The sequence below is a fragment of the Prionailurus viverrinus genome, chromosome A2, assembly GCF_022837055.1.
Source record: "Prionailurus viverrinus isolate Anna chromosome A2, UM_Priviv_1.0, whole genome shotgun sequence".
NCBI lineage: Eukaryota > Metazoa > Chordata > Mammalia > Carnivora > Felidae > Prionailurus > Prionailurus viverrinus.
This window is the reverse complement of record NC_062562.1, coordinates 82,095,857-82,108,830: the sequence shown is the minus strand read 5'-3', so window position 1 is coordinate 82,108,830 and position 12,974 is coordinate 82,095,857. Positions and strand designations below refer to the sequence as shown.

Genomic DNA, 12,974 nt, shown 5'->3' with positions numbered 1-12,974 from the left:
ATTTTTGACCAACAAAAATGGCACTTTCATAGGGTTCCACTTATGATTCTTCCCCTTTTATGATGATGAAATTGAAGCACAGAAAGGCTAAGCAACTTGCCTAAAAGTCACACAGCTATTAAGCAACAGAGCCAGTATTCAAATCCAGGCAGTCTGGCTCCAGAATCTGTGCTTTTAGCTACTATTCTGTGCTGTCTCTTGAATTTTATATTCCATTTGAATTAGTTGATGCTGAAACATTGACTATTTATGGGCCCAGGAATCCCCACAGCAGTCTTGGCTTGTCAGCATTTGTGATACATCCTTCATGCTTTGGAATCCTTCATGCGTTCTCTATCCATACACCTTATCTTATAAGAGCTGCTTGTAGTGGAGGTACAAAAAGAGTTTCTTTTGATTTTGTAGGGATCTGAAAGTGACCATTCGTGAACATTATAGATGGCTTTAAATGATCCTGATGGAATCTGAGTTGCAAGAGGCCCTCTAGAAAGACTAAAGGGATTTCATGAAAACTATATTATAGCTCTCTGCCTTAAGCTCTTAATTATTTGTCATGAACACAAAAGACTTGTTAGAGGAATGATTGACACTTCCAGATTTGTTCACCGTGGATGTTCAAGCCTCTTTTGTAAATAAATGAACGTGACTCATGGGGAAAACATTATACTTGGGAGATCAGAAGACTTTACTTTCTGTGGAACATCACATTCTTCCACAGGCATGTGTAAGGAGGGGAAACATGGTGGAAAAGTGTTATCCATAGTGGCTGAGAATAATTAGGAGTACACTTAATGGTTTGTGTCCATGGGTCAAGTAAGAGCAGTATCCCTCTCTCCTCTTCTTTTAAATCTTTGTTTCCCTCATTTGACGTGGAAATAGAGGTGAAGTGAGGTTGGATCACGTGGGTGTGCATGTGTATGTGTGTGTAAACACCGGTGTTTTCCCATGTCCTTGTGTTTGTGTGCTTGCTTTCCAAGCCTCCTGGATTAGTGAGAACTGTTTGAGTTCCAAGGGTCAGAAACTTGTAATCCATTTGGTTAAAGAGGAAAAGGCAACAAGGACCCCGAAAAGGAAGTCATGGTTTAACCATAGCTGGAGCATTTGCAGTTTGAAGGGAGCCTGGGTTCCCCTCACTGGCTACCTGAGGCCAGGAGACTCGGAGGATGCGGACGGGGGCTGCAAAAGCTCTGCCTTGGAACTGATGCCTACTTGGAGCCAGTTGGCTGTGTTACTTGGAGCTGATGTGTGGAGGCAGCCAAGAAAGGACTGTTGGATGTGGGGCTGTGCCCTAGGGATAGAGAATGAAGCATCATCAGGGGTTTCCAGGACACAGACACAGGGCTGGAGAAGTGATTTTGAATCCAGGAAACCTGTAGGACGCTTAGGTAAACTTTTCTTCAGAACTAATTTCACAACAGTTTTTAATCTTAGGAAGAATGTCCAAATCCATGTGAAAAATCTCATGTTGTTGATTAGTTAGTAAAAGTCACTTTTTTTTTTGGATTCAGAGAAGCCAGTGGACTCCTCCAGCTGTCAGCCCATTAACATCTGTTTGTGGGCAGAGTCCTCACTTTATCTGACCCTTGATGTGGCCAGAACTTCGGACTCAGTCCCTCATTGCTCATGATTCATGGGCTCAGAGACAGAAAACTCCATGACGGCTCTGAATTCAAGTTCCTGCTCTTTGGGCATCATTCCCTTGTCATGTAAATTCCTAAGATTAGGCTGTGATCCTTTGTTATTCCCTATCCACACCCCCTCAGTTTCCAATTCTGTACCTGTTGCCACGTGTCTCCCCCAATCCCTCCCTTCCTCTTTCAGGGTCAATGCCCTCATCACCTCTGGTGCAGGTTCATGCAGTAGCCTCCTGTAAGTCTCCATACCTCTTGTAGCAAAGTGTTGATACTCTAGTCCATTCTTTGCCTGTTTCCATTTTAATATTCCAAGAGTAAAACTGAAATCCTTTTTCCATCTTGCTCAGAAACTTTCAGTATCCCTCTCCAGAGTCTAATAAATAAGATATTCCTTGCCATCATTCAGCATTCAGTCCCTGCCAATACTCAGGGCACCCTGCACTTTTCCTTCATGGAACTGATCACATTTTTAAGAATGTATATTTTGTGACTATCTGATTGTCTTCCCATCAGACCGGAAGGTGGATGGGAGCAGCAGTGATGTCTGTTTGGCTCATTATCGTGCACCCAGCTCCTTGGCTGGTGTCTGGAAGGCGTCTGATCTGTTAAATAAACTAACCATTCCAGCCTTACCTCCTACCATTCCTCTCATACACCTGATTCCAACTCAGCTGGGTCATTTAATGCTTTCTGAACATGCCCTGTACTTTCTCACTTTTGGGCCTCTGTTCCTGTTGTCCCGTTAACCCAGCTGCCAGTTATTGGTGCAGGGTAATGTTATAGGCTAAAATTCCATAGCCCGCCTTCAAATTTAGCTCTGCCACTTACTAATGGTATGATTCTGGGCAACCTTCTTAGTGCCTGTGGATCTTGGTTTCCCCATTTATAAAATGGGAATCAGGTAGTTCCCACCTAATAGTGTTGTATGAGGATCAAGTTGGCCAGTGCCTAGACTGAAGGCCTCAATATGTGTTTGTTATTTGTCACTGTTCTACCACGTGCTCTATGCTGTCTTTTCCAAGAGGGCTTTTCTGATTATCTGCTGGAGTGCTATCTTCTTCTCCCATGGATGTTGTTTTTATTTATTATTATTATTATTATATTATTATTATTATTATTATTATTAAAGTTTATTTATTTATTTTGAGAGAGGCAGAGACAGGAAAGAGAGAGGATCCTGAAAAGGCTCCAGTGCTGTCAGCATAGAGCCCCATGCGGGGCTCGAACTCACAAACCGTGAGATCATGACCTGAGCTGAAACCAAGAGTCAGACGCTTAATCGACTGAGCCATCAGGCGCCCCTGTTTTTATTGTGTGTTGCTAACAGTGTACTTAGAACTCTAGGTTTCTGAGTGTTTGAGTAACCCTCCCCACAGGACTTAGGTATGAGGGTGGGCCATCCTCTCTGTTGAATTCCTATAGATATGCTATCTGACCATATTATTTACATTTTTCTTTTTTATAATTTACTTCAAGTAGACCCCCAAAGCCTTTCTTTAGGGCATACCCAGAGATCAGGCATATAGACTGTCCTCTTCTGGTCCAAAATGTTTCCTCTTCAACAACGTGGTCCCCATCTATCAGCCTTTTGGCCTGGCCATATGGGGTTTGAAATTCTTGTTAATTGTTCTCTTTTGCCATCTTACTGTAGAATCGCAAACCTATTAAACTGTAAAACTATTTTTCATTGGGCAGCCTTGCATTTTGTCTGTTTGCCTAGGAAGGGACATGAGGTGAAGGCAGTACATTCTTGTTGGGAACTTACTATGTACCCAGAGCACTACTTGGTCGTGATAACACAAAGAAGGAAACTTGGACCTTGTCTTCTAGCAGCGTTTATTTGACTCTAGGTGCCAAGGGACCAAGCTAAGCGCTTTATCTACATCACCGAATTCCTTTCCTCTGGAAGGCTGGGATGCTGGCCGACTGTGTTTACCCTCCTGATCTCTCTGCTAGGTTTTCACACTCTGCACACGATCCTGGGTGTCCACTGTCTCCCTTTGCACAACCTGCTGCATTACATTGATAGCGGAGTGTTGCTTCTCACGGAAACAGCTGTCACAAGGCTCATGAAAGGTACGAGGCTCTGAGTCTGCCAGAGTGCCAGACTGCCAGAGTGCTCCAGGCTGAGCACCATCAGGCTGGCTTCGTGGGTGTGACCCTGTGGGATCACACGGGGCCCCGCTGCACTCAGGAGTGCCCTGTGCCCTGTTGAATGCTCTGCGTTAAATCTTGAAATTCTTAGTAGCGGAACAAGGGGATCCTCATTGGCCTTTTGCAATGGATTCCACGTAATATGCAGTTGGTCCTGTTCATTTCCTGTAACCAGCCTTTGGGCTCATTTAAAGTGCCTTAGACCTTCAAGAGGCCCCAAAGGGCTTCTCAGTCCACACACAGCTATTACATTCCTTCTCTGTACACGGGGGCACTTGAGGATACGAGACTCTGAAGGCTTGTTTCTCAAGAAAATGTCATGAAATGGCTTACTTTCAGCTGATTAACTCTGTCATCTCAGACTTAGGCTTGAAATGCAAGAAAAGTTAAGAGATGCAGGGCTTACATGAATTTGCACTCGACAGCCCCTAGTATAATCACTTGCTGAAATTACTCATTGTGGTATTTTATAGATGAGTTTTGTTAATGTGTGTTAAAGTATTTGCCATTCCTCAAGGTGCCTTCTGTTTTAAGTTAGTAAAATTGTTCTGTGGCTGGCAGCCATGTTCCACGCCATATAGAAACAGCTTCAATAAAAACAAAGCCCTTTTATTCAGAGACACAAACTAAAATTTTCAAGGTATTGTTAGACTTAACATGAGAATACAAGGTTGGGATGTGTGTTATCAGAATGAACCACTAAAGTAGTATTTGGCTTGCTCAGATATTAAAGTGGAGGTTTGTTTTATTTGCCAATCTACCTTTCTTGTAGATCTGGACAATACAGAGAAAAATGAAAAACTAAAATTCAGCATCATTGTGCGGCTTCCCCCGGTAATCCTGAATTATATTTTATTCTCTCCATAAGCCTTGGTATGAACGTCCTTCAGTTTCTTCTTGTAAAGGGAGCATTTACTTGTTTTGGGCTAAAGTCAACTGAATTGTTTCACTTTTCAGTCCTTTCCAAGAAATCCCATCCATCCCCACCCGTCGGCCGTTCCCTGCTGCGCCCACAAAGGGCTTGTTCCTCTGGCTTTGTACTGCCTGGCACAACCTGCCTGAAGCACTGAGCCATTTTCCCCTCTTAGGAAACCACGCTAATATTTACGTCTGTGAGTCTGAGGGGAGGGACAAGGGAAACATGTGCTTTTGGCATTTAAACTGATAAGAAATTTAAATACAGGTGAGGTCAGAAGGTTCTGAAACTGCATTTCCTCCCACTGTCATTTCCACCACAGCAGGAAAACATTCCCAGGTCGAAGGAAGAATGAGGAATGTGAGAGAAAGGGTTATCCAGACACTCCTTATTTTTATGGAGGATATTAGCTCTCTGAGTCAGAAATACTAAGAAAATATGAAATTCCACAGCAAGGTCTTCAGAGCCTCGGACTCCACAAACTTCCTGACCCTGAGAGCCTCGGCCAGCTCTCTGCTCTGTTTGCATACCTTGAACACTCATATCTCTGGCACAGTCCTCCCACAAAGGGATGTCCGTTGCCTTTCTGGACCTAATCATCTTCCTTTGTAACACCCTCTCCTCCTCACAGCTTAGTGAAGCAAAGGCGAGGGTAGAAAACAAAGCATACTTTCCATGGCTATATCTCTCTGGGGAAGGCCTCTGAACATTTAGTTTGGTCTCTAATTTTTTTTTTTTTTTTTTTTTTTTTTTTTTTTTTTTTTTTTTGCCTCAAACTCTTAGGGAATTATAATTTTCTGGGCAAGACATTGGCAGAGAAACATGGCTACAGACTTTTGTTTCCTATCAAGGTATCACTTAGAGTTGCAGGTACCCGATTTTGAAGAGTAGCAGATGAACTCCATTTCAGAAAAAGAATTTGGCAACATCAGTGTATAAGCTACTTTCCTGAGGGTTGCATTTAAGGGAGTATTTATTCAAAATTCAGAAGCACAGCTCATAGGAAATGGCCTTTCTTCAAGGGCCATTAACCATAAAGGGCCTCTCTTTTAGACTAGTTACTTGTTTTTAAATTTTTTTCATTTTTTTTAATGTTTATTTTTGAGAGAGAGAGAGAGAGAGAGAGAGAGAGACAGAGTGTGAGTAGGGGAGGGGCAGAGAGAGAGGGAGACACAGAATCCGAAGCAGGCTCCAGGCTCTGAGCTGTCAGCACAGAGCCTTATGTGGGGCTCGAACTCACAAACTGCAAGATCATGACCTGAGCTGAAGTTGGATGCTTAACCGACTAAGCCACCCAGGCACCCGAGACTAGCTACTTTTGAATAATTCTTTTTAAATTATTATTTTTAAAAAAATTTTTTAACGTTTATTTATTTTTGAGACAGAGAGAGATAAAGCATGAACGGGGGAGGGTCAGAGAGAGGGAGACACAGAATCTGAAACAGGCTCCAGGCTCTGAGCTGTCAGCACAGAGCCCGACGCGGGGCTCGAACTCACGGACCGCGAGATCATGACCTGAGCCGAAGTCGGCCGCTTAACCAACTGAGCCACCCAGGCGCCCCCATTCTTTTAAAATTATAAATAGATACAAGGTACATTTACTTAATGCACTGTAAGCTATATTCTCCTCTCTATATTTTTTCCGTTCTTTTATTGTTATTATTGACTTAATTTTTTTAGAGTAGTTTTAGGTTCACAGGAAAATTGAGTGGAAGGTGCAGAGATTCACCATATGCCCCCTGCCCCTACATGCGCATAGCCTCCCTCATTATCAACATCCCCCACCAGAGGGGTCCATTTGTTACAACTGATGAACCTAACTGACACATCACAATCACCCAAAGTCCATAGTTAACATTAGGGTTCACTCTTGGTGTTGTTCATTCTGTGAGTTTGGACAAGTGTATGATGCAATGGGTTCATCATTATAGTATCATACAGTGTTTCCACTGCCCTAAAACTCCCCCTCTACATATTTTTCAATTTGCATAAAAGCTTATTGGTCAGAAGATCTGTCGACTTTGGGATCATCCTATGAGCTCTAACATTATTTCCCGGAACCACGTGAAGAGATTGCTGCAGAACTATAAGAAAAAGGTGAGTCCGTGGGAAAGCACAGCCCCACTAAATGTTCTTTGGAGCCTGTCTGCCCACTTCAATGTATCCATATAGGCAGCAATTGTCATTCTGTGCCCTTTTTGTAAGTTTGTGCATGTTGGGGAGATTCAACTGATACCAGAAGTGGTTTCTCTTTTAGCCCCCAAGTTCCGTGATTCACAAGTCGTCATTCAGTGTGGAATTTCTGCCTCTGAACTACTTCGTTGAAATACTGACAGACATAGAATCCTCCAATCAAGGTAATTTCACTCCTCCACTCTTAGCATTTCCCTGCTGTTCTCTTGACACATCAGTCCCTATTCATTTCTGTGTAGCCTTTTCTTTCCAGAATACCCCTTACTTACAACTTAGTCCTTTCTGCAGTTGGTCTTAGTTTGTAATGTACAATTTAGTTCTTAGAGTAAATTACCAAAGGGATAATCACCTTTGAGGTTTTAAAAGGATTTAAGAGATTCAAAACCCATTTGGTTGCTGCAAATGACCTTGCTTAGGGCTGAGGTTTGATAAATTTTAACCACACATTTTCAGAATAATGTGTATTACCAAAATATAAAAGAATTACAATTTCAGCGAGCTGCAAGCACAATGTTATAGAAGTTCCATGGCTTCATAGTAACTCTTTTCTCCTCTCTCTCTCTCTCTCTCTTTGTTTTTTTCCCAGCCCTGTATACTTTTGAAGGACATGACAATGTGGATGCAAAATTTGTAGAGGAAGCAGCTCTGAAACACACCATGATGCTTTTAGGCTTGTAAAAGAGAGAATGCAATTATACCCGCCTCCAATAGTTTAATCTTGCTCATTAGCTTGACCTCTGTCAGGAATCCTTGACCAATATTTAAAATTGGTAACCAAAGTCAGAATGCATTGTCAAGCCGTCTGACTTTCAGTCTGGTACTTGTTGAGACAGAATCAAACTGCTGTGCCTCATCCCAGTTTTGGACAGCAGACAAGAGGTCAGTGACCGACAGTCCCAGGAGGCACGCAGCGTCATCAGTGATGCTCTTCCCTAGTGGCTTACCTTCCTAATGGCTTCCTAGGCCAAAAGCTAGTTTCTGTTGCACTCTGAAATAAAATATGCTTTAAAAAAAATGTAGGGAACAGTGTGTAGAAAAACAGAAACTAGATGTGTCGTTGAAAACAACATAGGACAAGCAGAAAAATTAAATGTTACATAAGAACTGTATTTGGAAAGAGGATACTTTTTAAAGAGCTGAATTTGGACCAGGTCAAATCTGCTATTTCTAGAATAGAATAATTTGTAACATACGGCAGTGTGTACATCCAGTATTTAGAGTAGGATTTGTTTTTATAATGGTTCAGATGGAACTGTATGTATATATTAAAGTTCTTTTTTTTTTGTATTTATAAAAGTTTGATTTAGTAATATCTTGCCATTAAAATAAGAAACACTGAAGGTTTTGGCCTCTTTCATTTTCTCAACATGGCCTTTTTATCCCAGCCAGGAATCATGAGTCTGTGAGTATGTTCCCTCAGAGGCCCCCATGACACCTAACTAGTTCTCCTATTTTTCTTTTTTCTTCCCTCTCTCTCTTACAGTGACTACATTCTGATCTATAATGGTAGTTGCTTGCCCGGGGTCAGTCTACCCTTTGCTTTTTTTCTCTTCACCGTTTCCTGCAGTGATCTTGTGAAATTTTAACAATTATAATTATCACTAGCTGGTGTCATAATTCAACTTCTTTTCTGAAATCATAGTTGTGTTCCAAATATTGTCCTCCACTACAGAATTTCCCTTTTTGGTCACATATTTAATCATCACAGAGGCTGCAAATCTGGGGGCCTTGTCAGCATGTTAGACTTTTTTTTTCTCTTGAGAAGGTCATTGGTTTTCACTCCCTACCCTTTTCTTTTTCACACTTGCGTTTTGGTGTCTTTCTAAAGTCTGATTCCTCAGACTTATGCTGAAACTGGTCCTGCTCCTAGCCTTTCAATGATTTGCCATTCATTACAGGATAGGATCCAAACTCCTTGTGGCTCTTACACAATTCCCCAACGTGAACATGCTGTTCTAGCCGGGCCAGTTCGCTGGGCCTTGAATTCAGCTTTTGTCTTCTTACTTCCAAACTTTGCTTAGGCTTTTCCCCCCACTTGGAATCCCCTCCTCGCTTATTAAAATCTTAATTATGTTTAAGGGCCAGATAAAAAGTTCCATCTGACTGTGATCCCTGGCCATTCCAACACACAGTGGCACCCTCCCCCTCTTAGCCAGTAGCACACCTGTAATATTTAAACATCCATCCCTTTGTGTTACAAATTATGTTTCCATTCTTATATTGTTTCTACATGTATATTTTTTGGATCCCTAATGCAATTACTAATTCCTACAACACAGGATTTGTGTTTAAGTATACAGTATTTCTTTGTGTTAACCACACAGTGTTACTTATCATAGACACTTTACTTCTTAATAACTTTCCAAACCATCCAGTTAGATTCAGGACTGACTTGTAGGCTGAGAATGAGATTAAATTTCCTTCCGGTCTGGCAGGATGTGGGTTTGCAAAATATTTTGTTTGATTTAGCAAAAATCAAATGAAGGAAGGAGGGATGGAAGGAGGGAGGGAGGGGGGTAGAGAGAGAAAGGAAGAAGGAAGGAAGGAAGGGGGGGGAGGGGAGAGGTGGGGAGAGGAAAGGAAAAAGTGGTATTTCTTACTCCCAGAATTATGACACAAAATCCATACCTGATACCAATATGAAATACAGCTTGAATATATGAAGTGCAATCAGTTTTCAAATTTACTTGTGTATTTTCATACATGAGAAAATATAAAAACGGAATTAGGAAAATATACGTGGGTGAAATGCAATAAAATTAGAGTAATGAAATAAGTGGAATTGGCCTCATTTTCAATTCTGTCACATGCAAAGCTATAAATGTTTTCCTTGGAATTTTTAAGAATCTGGAGTCAGAACTTAAAATAATCACAGGTTTATTTATATATAACATTGTAAAAAATCTAGATTTATAAGATAAATTTTTATAGCAAAAGGATTCTTTATTTGTAAAAAGAATTACCATAATATACTTTAAAAAGGACAAGTCTCCTTACTGCTTTTTATTTGATTTACATTTACCACAATAATTTCAAATACAACTATTTAACAAAGTGAATTATACCCCTGTGTTACTTGGGATGTTTTCCTTTTTAAACAATCATTCTGTCTTTCCCTTTCAAGTGAATATATTGAATAGTATTTGTGTTTTTCTTCTTTAAATTTTTTTAAATGTCTGTTTTTGAGAGAGAGAGAGACAGAGACAGAGTACATGTAGGGGAGGGGTAGAGAGCAAGGGAGTCACAGAATCTAAAGCGGGCTCCAGGCTCTGAGCTATCAGCACAGAGCCAACGTGGGGCTCGAACCCATGAACTGCAAGATCATGACTTGAACCGAAAGTCAGATGCTTAACCTACTGAGCCACCCTGGCACCCCATTTTCTTCTTCTTTAATAAACAGAGACCACTCTGCCAATTTCTGTACGTCACTGAATTTTGATTTATTTTTCTTGCATTTTTATAGCCCTTGGACTATACATTTCTGAAAGGTAGTCAATATATAGAGTGAAAAAGAAAAAAAATAAACACTACAGATATATGCCTTGCCATAACTGTAGGACAATTCTGTGTCCTACTTAACATCATGTAAAATATAGTAGTTGATGAGTGTAAAAGGAAGCCATGTTGTTCTCCACTGGTGGTCAATTGCAATATTTTGCAATAATTTGTACGTTAGAACTCTTATGCTGATATTTTCCAGCTGTGGATATGAGGAAACCTGATTCAAGTGTCTCTCGTTGAGAAGCCTGGATTGGTTCACATACTCAGATTTCAATTGGCTTTATAACAGGTTTTCTTATGTGCCTCATATTGGCCCCAGGTTCACTGGGCTTAAAAGGAGCCAAAGCGCCATATGGTTTTGGCAAGGGAAGAGCGGCCTCTGCCTCTGGGATATAGGCATTTGGACGTGGCTCTGCAGTTGTGTAAACACCGTTGGGTAGCTGGCGAATATCTGCCGCCAAGAACTCCTGCAAAGAATGATTTTTCCTTTTGAGTTTCCTGAAAACTATAGTGAAGCCAGTTCATCCTCAGGGCCCAGCAGACACAGCTGGGTCTGAGCAGTCTTAGGCTGTGTTGACTGATATTCCCCCAAAGGGACAGATGGGTATGAGGGTGGAGTCGCTAAACACACACACACACACACAGCATCTAATTGGAATGACCCACGTTACCCAAGTATCACTCTGTTACTGGGGTTTAGGGTTTATCATAAACTGGTTAGTGGGTTTTAAATTCACTATATTCCAGCTTTAATAGCTTTCATTACACACTATTTCCATGGTTTTGAAAAAGGCTGGAGTAAGTCATTGGTGAGCAAATGTTAACAAAGAGGGAAATAAGGAGTGAAGTAGAACCAGAGGACAGAAGTGGTCAGCACCTTGCTTTGAACCTGAGGGTCCTCAAGATTCTGCCTGTGCTTCTGAAGAATAGAGGAATTTCTTACAGCATTAAAAAAGAACTCTAAATAATGGAGACAGGTAAATGACAGCTGGGACGTCATAGATAAAAATGAATGCCCTAAAAAATAGAGTCCCAGGCAGTGTGGAAATTACAAATCTGACCCTATTTTCAGGCATTTCTAGTGTGTGTTTGGAAGGCATGTCTTCTTGGGATAGGGAGTGAATAGTGATCCTTTGGGGGATATCTACTTGCCAGTCTGAGAGTGAGCTGTAGGTCCCCAGAATGTAGTCTTCTTAAAAAGAGATCCTTAATGCCATTTTAAGAATATTAGAAGGTCATGGGAGTAGGCAGAACTCGGCACCTGATGTGTAGGTCCAGTGATAGACCTAGATTTAGGTCAGTGGTTGGAGAAGAAAGCTGTGGCCTTGAGGCCTTTGATGCCACCAAGTGCATAGTCTGCAGAAGGCCGTGACAACATTCCCAATCTACCTTGGTGGCCCCAGTGGCCAGACATGGGAAAGTAAGGTGTAGCCTGAGCAGGGGTGCAAGGACATAAAGCCCTATGGATAAAACCAGTGCCAGCCTGGCCACTGTCCTGCCGGTGAGAATCTATGGTGTTCAGCCACACTATCCCAGGATGTAAGACTGGGGAGGGGGGTGGGCTTGGTGCTTGATGAATGTTTTCTGGAGAATATTACCGCACTTGGGATGTTATTTTGACTTGTCCCCTACATCATATCTTAATAAAAACAAAACTCCTTTCTACTGCTTGTTGGAACTAGGTGTGTGCTAGAGTGGAAGGTTTTTTATATATTTTGGGAAGACTGAAATCCCTGAAAATAGCCCTTCCTGCCACACTGGACAAATGCGATATAGAAGACAAAGCTTACCTGAGATTTTTCAGCGATGGCCAAAGCATACATTTCTTCATCTCGAAGTACCTTCAGCCATTCTCTTTCAATGTCTTTATTGAGTGGCAGACCCTTTTCTATCCTGGAATTGCAGGAGAAGATGAAATCTTCTTTATCCATGACTTCCTTTTGGAGTTCAATGGCCAGAGCCTGTTTCATGGAAAGCTCAGCAACAAGAGCCATCATTTTTTCCGTGGCATCTTTGATCTTTTTCCGGTAGCCGTTCATCTAGAATGAAAGAGCCCAACGTTTAGACTATGTATACATTAAGAAAACGGCAGGCTGCTGGCTGTCTAGAATGGTGGGGGGCAGTCTTGGCTGGAGGACAGAGAGTTTAAGTGGGAATTCAGAGAAAATAAGAATTGGAAGAGATCTCAGAGATTGAGCCCAATTCCCTGGCTGTGTAAATAAGGCCCTCCTCTCACACACAGGCACACACACTCACCTCCACACCTGGAGAGAGCCTGGCCCTGGGTAAATAAAGACAGGAGGGAAAAGAAACCAGTCTGTTCATCTACTTACTGGAGTTCCAAGTGGATAGCATGGAGGGAAATAGTCCCTTTATTTTTAAGAGGTGATAAGGAGAAGGGAAAGGGTATTCTTGATGTGTAAGTTCTGGCCTAATTTTGCCATGTCTTTAATTTGTCACCTATCCAGTGGAAAAAAATCTGGTAGAAAAAAAAAACTACATTTAAAAATTACTCTTTAATTATACGAGATAATCAGCAGAGGTCCTGTATTCTGAAATGATTTTTAATGGAAAAT

At 41.5% G+C, this 12,974-nt stretch overlaps 2 protein-coding genes across 10 annotated transcripts in view; one reads left to right on the top strand and one right to left on the bottom strand.

Annotated features, from left to right (window-relative positions):
- GSAP (gamma-secretase activating protein) overlaps positions 1-8,237 on the top strand; it is a 92,594-nt gene extending 84,357 nt beyond the window's left edge. For 4 of the 6 annotated variants that reach the window (XM_047850784.1, XM_047850783.1, XM_047850786.1 and 1 more), the window contains 5 exons: positions 3,591-3,710; positions 4,561-4,622; positions 6,700-6,801; positions 6,962-7,061; positions 7,484-8,237. In XM_047850784.1, the coding sequence (XP_047706740.1) occupies positions 3,591-3,710; positions 4,561-4,622; positions 6,700-6,801; positions 6,962-7,061; positions 7,484-7,575 (476 nt within the window). In that variant the 3' untranslated portion in view covers positions 7,576-8,237. Of the gene's footprint in view, positions 1-3,590; positions 3,711-4,560; positions 4,623-6,699; positions 6,802-6,961; positions 7,062-7,483 lie in introns of those variants that run through there. The other 2 variants (XM_047850785.1, XR_007150477.1) reach the window with 2 other exon arrangements.
- Positions 8,238-10,230: 1,993 nt separating this feature from the next.
- Positions 10,231-12,974, bottom strand: part of CCDC146 (coiled-coil domain containing 146) — a 114,662-nt gene continuing 111,918 nt past the window's right edge. For 2 of the 4 annotated variants that reach the window (XM_047850779.1, XM_047850781.1), the window contains 2 exons: positions 12,189-12,437; positions 10,231-10,865 (listed from right to left, as the gene is read on the bottom strand). In XM_047850779.1, the coding sequence (XP_047706735.1) occupies positions 10,662-10,865; positions 12,189-12,437 (453 nt within the window). In that variant the 3' untranslated portion in view covers positions 10,231-10,661. The remainder of the gene's footprint in view (positions 10,866-12,188; positions 12,438-12,974) is intronic. The other 2 variants (XM_047850778.1, XM_047850780.1) reach the window with 1 other exon arrangement.